This window comes from Mugil cephalus, chromosome 19 (assembly GCF_022458985.1).
Source record: "Mugil cephalus isolate CIBA_MC_2020 chromosome 19, CIBA_Mcephalus_1.1, whole genome shotgun sequence".
Lineage (NCBI taxonomy): Eukaryota > Metazoa > Chordata > Actinopteri > Mugiliformes > Mugilidae > Mugil > Mugil cephalus.
Window position 1 is genome coordinate 21003439 of NC_061788.1, and position 17326 is coordinate 21020764.

At 41.9% G+C, this 17326-nt stretch overlaps 2 protein-coding genes across 2 annotated transcripts; one reads left to right on the forward strand and one right to left on the reverse strand.

Annotated features, from left to right (window-relative positions):
* The first annotated feature begins 136 nt into the window (after positions 1 to 136).
* On the forward strand, positions 137 to 14489 carry taf1c (TATA-box binding protein associated factor, RNA polymerase I subunit C). The gene is made up of 15 exons (XM_047570416.1): positions 137 to 1031; positions 2389 to 2500; positions 2881 to 2930; positions 3045 to 3140; positions 4066 to 4133; positions 4236 to 4489; positions 4971 to 5102; positions 5210 to 5327; positions 5439 to 5510; positions 5615 to 5750; positions 6040 to 6168; positions 7740 to 7941; positions 8757 to 8894; positions 9434 to 10851; positions 12510 to 14489. The coding sequence occupies exons 1-15, from the start codon at positions 906 to 908 to the stop codon at positions 12744 to 12746; spliced, it is 3288 nt and encodes a 1095-aa protein (XP_047426372.1). The 5' UTR covers positions 137 to 905; the 3' UTR covers positions 12747 to 14489.
* Positions 14490 to 14497: 8 nt separating this feature from the next.
* On the reverse strand, positions 14498 to 17326 carry LOC124996971 (amine sulfotransferase-like). Its single transcript, XM_047570417.1, has 6 exons — positions 17077 to 17326; positions 16782 to 16987; positions 15932 to 16058; positions 14978 to 15072; positions 14705 to 14876; positions 14498 to 14626 (listed from the first exon to the last, which is right to left on the reverse strand). Exons 1-6 carry the CDS (start codon positions 17213 to 17215, stop codon positions 14517 to 14519), a joined length of 849 nt encoding a protein of 282 aa, XP_047426373.1. The 5' UTR covers positions 17216 to 17326; the 3' UTR covers positions 14498 to 14516.

Sequence of the window (17326 nt, forward strand, 5' to 3'; positions counted from 1 at the left end):
CAACGAAGACAAAATATTTTTAATATGATTATAAAAAAATAATAACAATAATAATACATTAGTAATGTTTGTAATAGTATTATCAGTTATAATGAGGTTATTGAGAATTTCAGAAGTGCGCTAATAAGAATGACTTTTGTTTTTGAAACGTTGCAAGAGCGATATGTGAGAAGGCGTGTTCCTAGATAGCGATCACGGCAACAACAAAGCTTCCGGGATGCGCCATTGTCCTTCATAATAAAGTAGATTCGGATTTTATTCATTGAGTGGTTCTTCTTTTCTTTTCTTTTCTTTTCTTTTCTTTTCTTTTCTTTTCTTTTCTTTTTTCTTTTCTCTTTTTTTTTCTTGCAGCCAGCTTTTCTCAGAAAGTGCCCTCTGTAGTGAAATGTATAGCCAGAATCTTTCTTCATTCACCGCATATGATCATGTAATCATCGTTCTAAATACTGCGCTGTGTTGATTTGCAAAGCAAGCAAATGCCACCTAATACTCTACGCTCTTCGGAAAGAATTGCTATTTTAATGTATATTTTAAATGATAATAATAAATGATTATAGTTGCTGATATTTTGAAGCATCACACGATCTAAATCTACTTCCGCTTCTTGGATGCGCAGTCTGCACGTGTACGGTGATTCGCTGAATATTTAGGATATTTTTACTTTACTTTTTGTCCATTTCAGACAACTGTGCAAGCTCCAGTTTATACATTAGTGCTGCCGAGTGCGTGTCATGACGTTTAGGGGAGCAGAACCCGCTTTTATTGGTGCTAGTTGACATATTGGAGCCGTGGAGCTAGCATAACATAAGTTTACATGCCGGGAGAACATGTCCAGGCTTGATACCAGTCACCAAGGAAGCGAAGGACCAAGACGCACACGCAGTTAAGAAAAACTGCTTGTTTTTATGCGTGACATGGATTACCAGTTCCCACCTCAGCTTTTTCCTTCCTTTTACAACTGCGGGCCGCCGAACTCGAACCTGAAACACTGTGCCGGAAACTGGGGCTCCTACAACGGAGTGAGGCTTGAGGTGGGTCTGCTGTTAATAGTTTACAGCGTCACATGTCTGTGAATAGAGGGGAGAAGATACGTTAGATGACGGCAGTATTTACATGCTGGCGATGTTTAGATTGTCTGATTTGAGGTTCAGACTTCAATAAACACGCCAGTATTTGATTGCTTAATCAGTTACTTCAAAGAAGTGTTGTGCTTGATGTAGTGGCCATCGATATCTTCACCAATGTGCAGATGTGAACAATTGAGTGTTAAAACAAAAGGAAATTAGAAAGACTTCGAGACTCTTCCTTCTGCTATTATCGGATCATGTAGACACTCATTTTTTGTTTAGGGGCCACGTACAGCCCAGTTTGATCTCAAGGGGGCGCGGAAACAGAAATTGCACCTGTCTGCTTGTTCGTTACATGCTTAATGATGCCATTCATTAAATGTAAGCACTTTCATAACGTACTTCTTTGCACTAATACAAAGGGACACATTTGGAGTTGTCATGATTTATAGGTTAATGGTCTGGTCCCTAGAGATCAATTTAGGCTGTACTAGCCCCTGAACTAAAGTCAGTTACCTCTCAGTTATATATGTCAGTTATACTCCTGCTGTAGTTGATGAAATCCTAAAGTAAAAAAAAAATGACATACTATGGGTGCTTTTCATGATGCCTAACGTTTTGTGTGACCCATTTGTGCATTACTGAGGTAGCGGGAGGCAAATCAGTCACACTGTCAAACAAGGCATTTTAATGAAGAGATAATGATCGAGTTTAAGGGTGCATGGGTTTTCACCAAAACTAAATGAATTTCAAAACCTTCCTGAACCTCTCATTAGTCATTGTAAATGAACAGAAATAAAACATGCCAGTACTGCTTAAAAGAATTGGCACCCAACCGGTACAAATGATTAATTTTCTTGAATGAATCAATAAATACACATAATGAATAATATTTCTGATTGGGATCTCTTTGTAATGGTAAATGGTCTTGCTTTTATATATCGCTTTTCTACCTACTCAAAAGTACTCAAAGCCCTTTTACAGTCAGAGACACATCCACCCATTCGCTCACACAAGCACACACACATTCACACACCAGGGCCAGTTGCACTGGGAGCAACTGGGGGTTCAGTATCTTGCTCAAGGACACTTCGGCATATGGCACACTCGGGGGATCGAACTGCTAACCCTTCGGTTCATGGACAACCCGCTCTACCTACTGAGCCATAGCCGCCCCACACATTTGTCTGCTTTCGTGAAAATCTGTGACGTCATTTTTGTGCAGAAATGTCACTCTCTTGTTGGTTAATATCTTTTGTTGCATTCACTTCTACCCGCCCTGTCAGACACTGCTAATCTCCGGCTTCATTAATGGTTTCAGAGTGTCTCCGGGCTTCCCTCCAGCTGGACATTTACATCCAAGCATCAGGTTAGAGGGGAGACGTGGCGCGTCACCGAGCCTGTCCCGCTTCCCCTCCTATCTCCTAAAAAGGGTGAGTCTCCTAAAAGCTTGCTTTGGTTTGTAATTGTCAACTTCATGTTCAGATTTGGATTTCTGAAGCAGGTCCAAGACTCAGATGAAGACATCAAGATGAATATAAAAAACTTGTGAGAGGATTACAGTTTTAGTCTATGCAGTTTTTGAGACTAATCAGTTGCATCTGTTATTATCGGATCATGTAGAGACAAACCAAAAGCAGATGTGGTAGATAGAATAAGAGACTTAACACTAAACACACTGAAAATAAGTTAGTGTAAAATGTCAACATCTTCTACCCTTTGGTGCATGATTGAATGCATCTTTCCGGAGTTGCATTATATTTATTTTATTTTATGTATACCTCAATAAAGGATTTGTGAATATGTTTTCCAGCCTTCCTTTGGCCCCCGAAACCTCCAGATGTGCAGGACTTCACAGAACACGTGAGTGAACCAGTTGTACATAACCTAGCTGAAGGGGTTTGTGGTCGTCCAATCAGATCAGACTCCTCAGCAGCCATAGTGCTCTCCAGCCACAGCTGTTTGCTCTGTGTTTAGATGGAGAACTTCTTCGTGGATCACTCTCAAGATGCATTCAGTTGCATGAGTGATGTCCTGGGTGAAAACTTCAACTTCAAACCAGGAAAGAAAGAGGTGAGTTTTTTTCAACCCAAAAGAAATAACGACATCATCTTTTGATTTCACAGACAAAAATATGAATATAAAATATAGTACTTATGAATTACACTCTTTGGTCTTAGGTGACTTTCACACACGGGTTGTTGTTCCAAAAAAGAAAATGGAAGAGATGAGAAATTATTTCAATCCAGTGTTTCATCTAAGCTTTATTTCAATAAGGAAATATCAAGAAGGTGATGAATGAATATTTATAGAGGTAACACGAAAATGAATCTGCATGAGGTATCATAGAACTGAATCTCAGACAATGCAGGTAGATGGGGACAGAACATCCAGTTAGTTACATTGATGTGAATTGTTAGTGGTGTGAAATGAGGGAGAGACGCAAGTCCCCCATGGTCAATAAAGGGGTTAAATGTTGGTGATGCTCCATTTTTGATGTAGTTTTTTCAGTTTTTGTTCCATTTCAACCATATATGTCAGGTGCAGTACATAGTGAAATAAGATGATGTTCACCCAGGACCATGGAGCTATACGAAGACACAGGTCTGAAACTGAAGTGGAGGATGTGGTCCTAATAGCTTGATCGAATTACAAAATTCAGCTCTTACTGGGCCGGTTTGCAGCTTAGTGTGATGTGCTGGGATGAAGATCAGCACCTCCCACTCTCAGATCATGGCCCTCAGTCAGAAAAGGCTAGATTGCCAACTCTGGGTCGGGGAGGAGGTCCTGCCCCAAGTGGAGGAGTTCAAGTATCTCGGGATTTTGTTCACAAGTGAGGATAGGATGGAGCGGGAGAGTGATAGACAGATCAGGGAGGGCGTTTAAAAGGTCGTGGTGAAGAGAGAGCTCAGTTGGAAGGCTATCTTCAATCCACGTTCCAACCCTCAACTATTGTCATGAACTTTAGGTATGACTGACTTGTTTTTTTCTTTTTCAGAAATATCGCAGCGAATCCGTCAGCATGTGGAGAGTGAAATCCTTCCTCGACAGACTAAAGCTTAAATTGTAAGTGGGCCTTCTTGGTGTTAAAGCGTGCATTTTCTGGAAAGGCATCAAATGAAAAAGAACTCCTAGCGTTAATCGTTACTCTTTTGTTTTTCCTCCCAGATGTCTGAAGTCATATAACTGTCCTGCCATGAATGGGTACAGCAGCTTGCTGTCCGACGTGGTGCACGACATCCCTCCCGACTTGCTGGGGTCTCTGCTGCAAGAGGAGCTGAGGGAGCAAAGGAAGCGCCTGGTGTTCTCTGACAGAGCCACAGGGGGCGCATTGGCATTCGTCCCCTTCTCACACAATGATAGCAGCGACTCTCTGCATGGCTGCCTTCTCTATCCCAGAAAACAAGGACTAGACTGCCTCAGTATCCTGCACATCACAGTGAAGGGGATAGTTTGGTTTTTGTATAGTGAGGATTTCTGAGGTACTTATCCCTAGTCAGTATATTAGATTAATAGATACTAAGAATGAATGCTTTCAAAACTATAAATAATGATTGTTTATTTTTATCAATTTACAAAATGCCATGTGAGCAAACAAGAAAAGAGTTGCAGCCAAAAATCCATCCTATTTTGTGAACTGATGAAAATAAACTATTAACACTTCCATTTTTGAAAGCATTCTTAGTTTACAGGATTTCAAACCTGGAGGAATTTACTGGTCATACTGAAAATGCACCTTTGTCCCTTCACTTAAAACAGTCCCTGTTCATGGCTGTAGTTACGTTTTTTGATAAAGGGGTAGTAAGAATTCTTGTGAAGAGGTTCAGTGATGAGACAGGCGAGGTAAACGGGTGAGATTTTCAGTGCTTTGTGTTAGCTCTGATTCTTAACACTGTACATCAGCCTTCCACAAAGTGGAGCTGCAGCACCACAAAGGGGGTACTTCCTGTGTGGACACCAGCAGCCACGACCCTCTCAGTTTCCAGCTCACAGCCCCCATCAGACAGATCAGCTTCACGTCCCTCTTCAACGAAGGTAAGAGCATGAGCATATTATGAAGCAACTTCACCAATCTAATGTGCTTTTGTGGTTTACCTTCAGGTCGTGAAGATATTTAAAGATGCTCACTTGTTGTTTTACAGGCTGCGTTGGTGTGCGGTCAGATTACCTTTGTGGAGTCTGGAGGTTCAGTGAAAGCAACGAGCCACGTTTACTCCAGGCGGTCAACACCAGAGAGATGGCAACCTGCATCAGTGTCAGGTTAGTGACAGCTTCAGGGGTTAGAGAAAAGAAGTAGTAATCAATGCTATAAAATGTTGCAGCTGAAGAAACAGGTGTTTCATTAGCGTCCTCTCTGCTGTGTGTTGACAGTCCTCATATTTTGGGAGAAGTTCTCGTGGCGAGTGAGAGTGGAGCCGCAAACCTGTGGACTGTCGGCAAAGGGTGAGTAGGTTATTGACGGACGGAGGTGTACACTCAGGTTTCATCTGTCCAAAGTGTGTTGGCACAAGTGCATCTGGAACCAAGGTTACGCTCTGACCAATCAGGATGCAGAAGGTTCGTGTGGAGGACAGCAACTTGTACTTCAACGCCAAGTCATCCTGGAGATGGTGCGAATTCTCTGCTCACCCAAGGGTGATGCTCTACGCAGACAGGACAGGGGTGGAGCTCACAGATATCAGGGTGAGTGGAGCTTGTGGGAACGAAGGCGTTTCAGTTTTGTTCTTTGATTTCAGTTTGGAAAACCCTTAAATAAAGAATCACCCATCTTGCACATGCAGTCACTTTGGTACGACAGTGTTGTTGCACAGTTTAAAAGCTCTCTAACTTCAGTTAGTGTAACTCTGGTGATAGTTGAAACTCCACTCATGTGCAGACTGAAATATCCCAACATGTGTCAGGTAGGTTGCCAGGGAAACTCCATAACCTTTGGTCCCATGCTTTATCTCCCCCTCCTCTTCTTCACCTCCAGGCAAATCCAGCCTCAGGATATACACTGTTTCGTATCAGCAGCACCGCAGATTGTCGGAGCGGGGAGAGACTCGTCTTGTCCCGATATCTGAGAGAAACTCACTCTTTCCATCACCTCATCACCACACAGGTACTGTAATCTTCACTCAGTTACTCACATTCGGAGAGAGACATGTGCTCAAAACAATTACTCATACACACACTGAAATAATTTAACTAAATTTTATTTTGGAAAAAAGGAAAAACAAATTAAAAAAAACAAGCACGATGAACTTGAGGATGTAGTAGCCATAGCATCACAGATTTAGCTGCTGCACGCCAACTTAATAATGATAATAATGATGATATCTGATTGACACACACACACATTAACGTCATTCCTGTGAAACCAAAACACGTTTCAGTTTTTCTTTTAGGATTTGTTTTTAACACGGAATGTTTTCTTCTCAAAATTTACTGTTTGTTTATTGTTTATTTTAAAGATCCCCGTACGAGGCATATTTGAATATTCTTATTCGAAGCGGAGCTACTGAAGGGCCAGAGCAGAAACAGACCATACATGCGTAATTAAGTGGCAGTGTTCGTTCACAGCGGAAACACATGTTGCTCTGCTGCTGTACATGTCGTGTCAGTAGCATGGATTTTTATAGGAGTAACGTTAGGCAACATTTAAGTCTTCAGTTTCCTTTATTGATGAACTACAGGAACGTTTGTCAGACAAACTAGGACATTGTCCACTGTCCCTGTCCCCACATCATGCATTCAGCTACAAGTTAACTTGCACTCGCTGTGTAGTTGTGGGTGGTGTTCATGGAGATGGCTCATCATATTAGAAGTGTTGCCCATGCCACGCAGGTGCCTTCCACCATGTTTTCATGGTTTTCAGATCAAACTGCCCATGCGTGCCGGCGTCTAAGGGAGCGAGTGACTCCAGAAATGAGCCATATCACCGTGAATTATTACATAGTAGTCAGACACAGTTAATACAGTTTTGAATTGATAATACTAACCATCTGGAATTTTACTGCGTTTTTTATGAAACCAGTAATTGTTAGCAGTGTAGTTGTAGCCCAGCCACTCTTCTCTTACTTCACAGGTGGGTAGGTAATCCTCCTCTTTGCACTAGAGGTGAGCAGGTAACAGGTGTGAGTTCAGCCTCCCATGCAGTAACAAAACCACTGTAGCCCCATACTTCCCTACTCATTATCAGTTGAGAAGAAAATACGTCCTCACAAAGGTGCTTCTGGAAGCACACATAAAGTCCTTTGTGACCAAGCGATTCCTGCCTTTGAATTTGGGAGAACTACCATTAACAACACGAGACAATGAGAAATGACGTTCTGGGGTTTTACCTGCAGGCTGTATGCTTGACACTCACGTCCAAGAGGGGGACGGAGCCAACCCCAGGCTTTTCAGATTTTCTGTTAAATACCTGAATTTCACCACTAGATGCCAGCGTTGGCACAGATGATTGGTTGGGGTAATGAGGGGAAAAAAGGTTTTGAAATGACATTATATATTAACAATAGTATCCCAGGGAGTAACACTTCATGTGATGGTGTTTTAAAGAGAAGCATTTAGAACTTTTTTTTTTATGTATACATCTAAATGTGTTCACTAACACATCCTGCTGGGTGTGATGAAAAGTTTGAAGCAGTTTTTCCCTTTCATCGGACTTCTCTTTCTCTGTCTGCCTGTCAGTACTCTGCCTACATCATGGACGAGCGTTTTCCATGCGTGCCAATGCTCAAGTGGGATCACATGATGCAGTCCCCACCTGTGTTTTGTCACGTCATTCCTGGCTCCTCATCCTCTGGCTTGGCGACAGGAGGCAGGGAAAGTACCACTAAGGTCCTGCTTGGCTCCCAGAGTTCTCAGGAAATCACAATGCTGCAGTACTCAGGTCAGTCAACAAGAGGGGCTGGGCACAGAAAATAGGGACGTTCCGCTCGAGATCACAAGTCTGATCTTTCTCAGTTATTTATATGTATTTCAGGTCTTTTAGGCCATAAACCCAAACCACGTCCCTGTATTGTCAAACCGTCTTTATCCTCTTCTGTTTTAATGGCAGTTGGTTAGCGTCAAAGCTGACAAAAATCTAAGAAGAAGAGAAACCAGAATCATTTGAACACATGTGGTCCCTGGAAGTACTTTACTCTGGAAAATGAAGTCAGTCAGGTAGAAATCTACAAAATTATGCAATGTGGATGTTTGGAAGTGGTGGTATAATGTCATCATTTCATTTGATTTGTGACTAAAAAAAAACGAATACAGTACAAAACAATAACAAAAACTGAACGCTGTATTTAAAAGAAGAGAAATGTTTTTCGATTAATGTGTAATCGAGGACCAAAGTATTTCAGAGAGGGTTGCAGAGTTAGACTAGCACATTTCTGGTGTACATAACCCAGATTTTCTGGTGGCAAGGTAAGAGTTACCCTCTCCTCACCAGTACATTAGCATTGACAGTCCTATTTTCTGTACAGTACAGTCAATAATACAGTTGCATAGTGCACACATCATTTGGTAGAATCATTAAGAAAGTAAAAACCCTTCATGTATCTTGAGGGGAGGACAGTTTATTTAAGATCAGCCCAGGCAATACTCAATATTAACAGACTGCCATTGCATTGGGGGGCAAAAAAACTTGATCGGGTCATCCCTTTTATAATCCGAAACTCTTTAGTTTTAAATGTAGGTGTCTGTGTGTGTTTTCAGGAGGCAGAGCACAGGCCTGTTTCAGTCGAGGTCCTCCTCAGGCTCTGCTCAGACCCAGAGACAGCCTGAAACACCTCCCAGTCCAGATCCCTCGCCGCCTGCGCAATGCAAACAATAGACTGTCTTCACCGGCCGCAGGTAACAAACAACATGTTGAGTATGTGTCATTCACAAACTTAAGTGAAGAGTAACCATAACCAGAATAAAACTTTAATTAACAGGCTTGACATATGATGCACTGGAGAACTTTTTCCTTCAAAATCTGTGTCGGTGCTTTACGGGAAGAACAGAACAAATCCCATCCTTTTAACATATTAAAATACATCTCTGTGTCAGACTGCTTTTAGATTTGTCGACTAACTATGTCATGTGTAGGTTAAGAGTTGTGACCGTGAGGTACTTGATGGGCTGTGTGCAAATATTTTACAGCTAGATAATACGTTTTTGGTAGTTAAAATGTTTAGTTGATTTCTTTGGGAGCTCATCAGTTATTTGATTTTGAGTTGTGCATTTTAGCTGCAATTATCAACAGTCATTTATTGACCATCAACCAATGGACAAGTGCACTGCACAAAGATCTCAACAATATTGGATTTGCTAATTCTGACCGCACTGTAAAAAAAAAAACAGCACTAAGACAAACCGCACAAGAACTAATATTTTATCTGTCTTCTTAGGCATTGCTTGTATTCAGAAGAAAGCAGTACGAGGTGGTCAGGAGTGTATGTGCATCCTACAGCTTACAGAGGCAGGAGATATTTTCTATCAGATACTTGAGCCCGAGCAGCAGGACGCCGAGATGTCCCGACCACCAGCGGCGAGGGACGAACCTGTGCTGCAACAAGCTGCCAAGGAACTGCCACAGTCAACTCTGACAGAGGAAGCAACACCAGGGAGGAAGCTGGAAGACCTTCCACCAGGTTCTCAGCCTCTTTTTTCAGACACGTCCAGTGATGAGGGCATAGTCAGGCCTACTCAGAGTCTCAGTATGCACAGAGTTGTTGCGAAAAAAACAGAAAGAGATCAACGAGCAATGAACGTGTACTCTGACTCTGACTGTGAGTCTTCAGAGGCAAGCAAAAACCGAAAGCAGTTGCAGCTGCCGGTTATTGTTAATGACGAGCCAGAGCTAGATGAAATGAGCAGTTTGGATGAAGGTGTGAAAGATGATAATGTGGCTAAAGGTAAATCTGATAATCTTGGCAAAGAGGAGGTGACCGTCAGCCCATCTCAGCGACCGATTCCAATAAAAGTCAGCAGCAGTGCTCTTGTCATGTGGAAACACTGGCTCCAGAAACTAATGCAGAAATGTAATGAAAAAAAGCCTCGTCCACACTGCTCACTGCACCCCACAATCGAAACAAAAGGTCTGTTCCATCTGCCTGACAATGATGCCAGTGATGTGTCAGAAGAAGAGTGTGTGCAAAGCCTGAGGCAAGTCCTGAGGTCATGCATGTCTAGACGCTCGCTGCTGGTTCACAGCACTGTGTCTGCCTCACTCAGAACTCCAGATATTGTGCCATTGACAAACCAGGTGGACACAGAAGCCTGGACTGATCCACTGAGTCAGCGTCTGACCCTCTCCTGGAAGAGTGAGGAGGCGTGGCGGGCGTGGTGGACTGAACATTTAGGGATGAACAGGGAGGCTAAGGTACAGGCTCTGAGGAAGAAGAGGAGGAAGGAAAAGGAAGCAAAGAGAGCTGCTGGCAGTGTATTGGATCTGTCCGGAAGCTTTACCTCATCTGTCAGCTACCAGACAGACCTGGATGATTTCTCTGATTCAACGGGCTGGTCCTCTGCAACAAGTCAGGGGGCATGGTCAGACGCCGAAAATAAGGAGACACAGTCACAGTTGGATTTTTGGGAGCACGAGAGGGAAAGAGCTCTGACACCTTCCACTATTCAAATGGACACTCCGGATCACACACCAGCCACCACACCTCAAGTTGTTCAAGGTGAACAAGGTGACAGACAGACTCCCAGCAGACCACATAGTCTGTCTGTAAACCAACCACACAGCCCCAACCCACCAGCCAGTCAGAGGAGGAACAAACGTCCAGCTGATGACATCCTCAGTGTTTTGTTTGCACCTCAGGTAAGAGGGAATGTAGTCTGTTCAGTAACGTGTCATGTTGGTTCTCAGCTAACTATAGTAACATGTGATCACAAGATGTCACTGTGGTTTCTGGGAGCAGCTAAGTAAACTATTCCTTCTTAAATGGTTATGTGTGATGCTAACTTGCAATCTGGACGATATTTGTGCTTTTTACTGGTACTGGTATTGGCCTATACGCAGGTGCACTCGCTGTTACAGTACAGCAGGTGTGGAAAAAATGCTGAAAAATAAGAATGCTTTCAAAAATATAAATAATGATTTTCATCAATTTACAAAATGCAATGTGAGCGATCAAAAGAAAAATCTAAGTCACATTAATATTTGGCGTTGCTATCCACTGTTTTCAAACCAGCATCAATCCTTCTAGGTACACTTGCACAAAGTCACAAATTCTGTATTTTTGTAGACACAGTGGTCAGCCAAGAAAGGGTAGCAGATGAAGAACACATAAAGCTTACTTCCCTTAGAAATCAGAAGATGTACAGCAGTGCCATCAGCTCAGAACTGTCAGAAACCACTGGGACCCTGGTACACCCATCTACTGTCTGGAGAATTCTGGCCAGAAGTGGTCTCTGACGTGGAAACTAGGCCAAGAAACTGATGAGTCAACAGTTTGTTCACTGAAGGGCTGGAGAGCACTGCAGTAATGAGTGTCTGCAGGCAACAGTGAAGCATGGTAGAGGTTCCTGCAAGTTTGGGGCTGGATTTCTGCAAATGGAGTTGGAGGTTTGGTCAGGATTAATGGTCCTCAGTGCTGAGAAATACAGGCAGATACTTACCCATCTTGTAATACCATCAGGGAGGAGTATGATTGGCCCCAAATTTATTCTACAGCAGGACAAAGACCCCAAGCATACAGCCAAGATCATTAAGAACTGTCTTCAGTGTAAAGGAAAAACAATGAAAATGTAAAGAAAAACAGTGATGGTATGGCCCATTCAAAAACTGTGTGCAAGTGTACATAGAAGAATTGATGCTGTCTTGAGGGCAAGGGGTGGTCACACCAAATATTGATATGATGTCGATTTTGGCTTCTGTTCATTCACTACATTTTCTTAATTGATGAAAATAAACTGTTAACACTTACATTTTTAAAAGCACTACAGCATTCCTGCCTGCCAAAAATGTTCGCACAGTTTTGTATATATATTTTTATCCCGACATCCACAGGCAGCATGCTGTGCTGCCCATACATTACACTAACAGAGTGCATGCAGCTGGAAGCTGGAAAATGCATGTGCTCTTTTATTTTGTATGCATAAGACTGTTAGATATTCCTTGAGTTAAATTAATGTTTGTGTATTTGGTTAAATTGAGAGTTGTAACATTTATTATCATTGTGAGATTGAGAAAAAGCAGCATCAGCTCCAAATATCGGCTACGTGTTGCAGAAATCTGCAACACGTACTGACCATCGGCCAAGGCTGATCTAACAAATCTGTACCGTTATCGGCCCTAAAAAATCTGTCAAACTGGTTAAGTAAATGCAGTAAACATTCCAAAATAGGCATTTCGACCTTGTCACTTTGGTGGAGGAAATGAGGAGAGGGAGAGCAATCATTTTAAAAGAAAGAGCTCCAGAAGGACTCGAACGGAGACTGTCTAATCCTCACAATGTATGTTTCTTATGTTTGTAGGAGGTCCCATCACATAATGACTTCCCGGAGAATGAAAGCCCTGTGCACCCAAATACAGCCTCCACTCTGTTCCGCAGCTCCCAGTCCCAGAGGAGCTTGAGGGTGGATCTGTCCAAGGAAGTCTTCCCCTCAATTGGTTCATCTCAGACTTCATCCTTCTCACAGAGTTCACAGGGCCGCCAGGGGCTGTCGCAGGCATCACAACCAAAGAAGAAGAAATCTCGAATGGGGTTTTAATGCAATGATCTGTCCATCACACCAAGAGTGGGGATGGACAGATCAATGCGTCCTTCCCACTGGATGTTTTCTTGCTCCCGGATTTGCAAAATGGATTTTCTACTGGTCTCATTCATCTGGATTGAAATTACTAGAAATGAACTTGAAAACTGGATCTGATGGAGAACAAGAAACTGATCATCTCTGTCTGATCCCTGAAGAAAGATTCGCTGCAGACTGGTTTGGTAGGACTGAATGCAATTTATTATGTGCTTTGCGGATATGACTTTGGTTTCCCACGGTGGTCCAGTGCTTGTGTTTGAGAGGTGGCTCTGGTTGCTGGATTACTTTTTGCATTTCTGACTGCACACTGTCGCACTGAGCCGATGTTTCGGTTGTGTTGGTTTCTATTTCTATGGATTTGACATTCCTGTGGTTTCAACACCCAGTCACAGAGATGAGTTGACATAGTTTATTGAAAATGGTGAACTAGCGGCAAATGGTCATGTTGTCTTACAACTCTAAGGTCTGATGTCATGCTTTTTTGCAAGTTGCTATCGGTTCTGAACACAAGCAGTTTGCACACATCCACAATATAGCTGTTTTTGTTAACATGGTAGTTATGTTTTATTTCTAGCATATTAATGGGTGTTTTGGGAGAAGCTCCAATGCCCATAGCAAAATCCAAATCAAAGGAATCAGGAAAGGAAAGAATGAATTGTTTTACTTGAATGAAATTCCCTGCTATAATTTTACAAAGTTCACAAGTGTTTATATATGTGTGTGCAACTGCTGCTTGGTTAGGTCTATCTTTCTAAACAAAACTTCTGCGAAATCACACAACTCAATTTAGGTTCTCATTGGAAAAAGAAAAGGAACATTTAAAGTTTGAAGGTCCATTGCCTGAACAAGATGATTTTGAGCAGGAAAAAAGTAGGAAGTAACAGACTGAAGCCAGACATTTGACAAAACCAGTTTTTATTTCTCATCTTTGAATCTTGTGGTGCATTTTTGCCTTGTTCATTCAGCCATTCACTTCCTCGCTCTGGACATGTTGCTTATCGCCACTTTCTGACTTTTTACACGTAAGCCCAGCTCATTTAGGAGAACAATGCTGGATTTTACCACAAATCCATGGCAGCTCCACTAGCCACATGCGAGCACTCTATCCTTGCTGCTTCTGCTGCCATCTCTTGATATCTAGCTCTATCTCTAGCTCAACACACGAGACCGTAAGTTCAATAAAATGGACTACATTCTCTAGCTTAGACCACAATAGCAGGTCGGGTTGTAGCCAAGTGCTAACTGTTTGGGTTGGGATAATTAGTTGCTGGAGGTTTGCATTTGGCCAGGGTCAGCGTCTACTGGTAATATGAGGTGATACCTGGACCCTACAGATGTTGCACATGTAGTCACACGCCTTAAGGATGGTATATCAATATGTGATCTTGGTGGAAAACAAACTCATTGCAGCCACTTATGCAGGAAATATTCACTTAGGTTTCATTATTTTCTGTACTTTTGACTTGTTTTTTTGACACAAGTGATGGCACAGCTGCACTTTTATTTTCTTTTGGACTTTGTGTTATTTGGTATTATGTGGTGACTTTTTATTTGTTATGTGTTTGTGTTAGTTCAATAAATTTAAAAGTGTGTAATTTTTCAGTATTTTTGTTGGGGTGGTTGTGGCAAGTGGGGCTTGAAAGTTCCCCTTTATTTAAATGGGAATGACCAAAAAAGTTTGTGAAGCACTGCATTACAACATTGACATCTTAGAGTTGCTGTGGCTGTTTATTCGTAGATGAACTTCAGAGGCAGATCCCCGAGTTTCTCCTTGATGAGCTGATCTATTCTTTCACTCTGATTCACAGTTAAAGTGTTCTTCCAGTCACCAATCTGACCTGTAATGAAAACCAAAACCTTTCCTGATATCTGTTTACATGTTTCTGTACAACAGAGCTGCTGCTATGCTGCCTTACCTTTGCGCATGAAAGTTACTGAGATATTCCTTTTTTCCAAAAACTCGTAGTTGGCTTTTGAGTCTGTCTTCATGCTCTTGAACACAGCTTTCTCTACAACATTCTGGATATCAGCCTCACTCAGGTTTTTACCCAAGAAATTGCAGATTTTCACCACTTCTCCCTTCAGGTCCTAAAACAGAAGAAATCAGTAGAAATAAGATCTTCACCTCTGGCCAGGGACAGACACAAATGTTTTCTAATGATGTTCCTATGGAAACAGCACCATCTTACCAAAACCATGTCTTCGTAGTTCAGGAAGAGGATGTCGTATTGGTCTTTTTGTGTATACCACGCCTTGATGTGGTCAAACCAGGATGATCCTATAACTGCAGAATGATAGAAGGTATTTCAACATTTAACATTTGTATTTAACATTTGTGGATATGATGGTTCACCACTTTGGCCTAGACTGACTGTCTCACCATCTACAACCTCTTAGGATAATTCCTAATGACTTCAGTAATCCTGACTTACAGTCTTGTTCCACCAACAAATCACAACAGTTTGCCTCAACTCTACTTTTAATTCTTGAGTCTTATGAATGGTTTGCACACTGTGGTGAAGCCTCTGTAATTGCTTCTGTGAAGTCTTTATATCCTGAGTGACTTGGATAAGGATAATCCCTGTCCTCATCCATATCAGCATCATTATGTGTTTTCTTCACTTGGTAGGATGTTGGAGGTTGTTGTTGTTGCCAAAAAGCAAATGACTAGGTGATCATATTCCACTGTTTTCTCCTGTTGACATTAAGACCTTAGTGCAATCATTCTTCCCACAACATGTCCAATTGTTGATCTGGTAACTCCTGATGTTGCTGCTATCTGCCTGAAAGATGGATGTTGTAGCCTACGGATGTTCTGTTTCATTTAAATTCAGAGCTCCTTTGAATTTATGTTGTTGGTTGACTCCAAGTAGAAATTCCACAATTGGAAATACCTCCAGACTTTTTATCTTCTAAATTAGTTCCTTTTAAAAATAATAATAAGAAGAAGAAGAAGAAGAAGAATGAAGGAATATCACAGACAGCTTTTGAGTCCAATTCAATTTTGTCCGTAGAAAAGAGGAAACTATTTATAAAAAGCTGTAATTCCCTTCCTCCAATTCAGATCCAAAGTAAAGTTGAGAATGTGCAACTTACACCAATATATGTAATATGGGTTTATCTTTAATACTGAGGTATCTCACCATCTCCCTTGAGGTAGTCCTCAAGATACTCTGAAAAGTCCCCAGTATCTGGCAGGGTAGAGCATCCCTTGGTGAAGTGATAATATGAGACTACGTTGTCCTTGGGATTCCGCATCACATAGATGACCTGACATTAAAAAACAACAAGTAAAAAAAAAAAGACATAAGAGAGAGACACAGATATCATGAGTCCACAGAGGTGAGATTCAGCATGGTGGGGGCCTGCTGCTAGTTCAGACTGAGCGTCATCTGTAATCTTTCATCTTAATACACAAATGCTCTTTTCAAACAGGACACCTACTACACACATCTAGTTGTTCAGCTGACTACTTGGAGGACTACTTGGAGGAATTCATCATTCATGAAGAAGACAATAACAATCAACAACCATCACACTCCCAACCCGCCTAACTAATCAGAAGTGCTGATAAATGGAGTATTGCAGGAGCTTGCTGTTTACACAAAGGGCAGCCATATTGGTTGTTTTTCCCTGCAGGTGGCCACAGCTTCTGAAGTCTGCAACCACTGGAGTAAAATAGCCATGAATTAATCTAATAAAGTAACTTGTAATCTAACAGTTACTTTTAAAGCCAAGTAAATAGTAAAGCTATGTTTTAAAGGAGTAATCTGTAATTGGGTCAAATACTACTCAAATAGGCCTGCCTTCACTGTTTCATTTATTTCAAAGAAGGCCTACACATACACACTGCACTTTTATTTGTTATATTTTGGATTCTAACGGGTAAAATTAAAAAGAAAAGAAAAGAAAGATGTCAGAATATAACCTGAGGCACTACAAGCTATTCCCATACCAAACCCCATTCAGATAATTCATTATTTTATGGCTGACCTTTGGCTTCTTGTCTTTCACTCCTGGAGGCATGAGAATCGGGGTGAGATGGGAAGTGAAGAGCCGTGGAGAGGGTCGCTTGGTGTAGTCAAATTCATCCTTCATGTACTCCAGCCAGGGCATCTGAAATAGGTTGTTTTTTGATTCGTCCACATCTCCGCCCATCGAAAAAATGGAGATGAGGATCTGCTGAGTCCATATGGTGCCTATGGAGGGAGATACAGTGCAGACAGGCGTGAGGCATTAAAGTTGATCAAATGAAAATAATGTGACCATCTATGGTTTTCTCACTCACCTGACTTTGGATAAGTGATGAGGTAGACGTCGCTGTCCCTCACTTCAAAGCTTTGAAGAGCATCAATTTGCTCAGCCGTTGTTTGTCTGCGGAAGACGTAGTTTTTATACCTATTGTAGTTTTTGTTGGTGGGCTCCATTGTTGTCCAGAAAATGAAGAATAGTGGAAAGACTTGATAGCTGCAGAAGCTGACTCTGGACCAAGCTGTAACCTCTGGCTCTGAAAAGTGAAGCTGCTTCAGAAGTGTGTA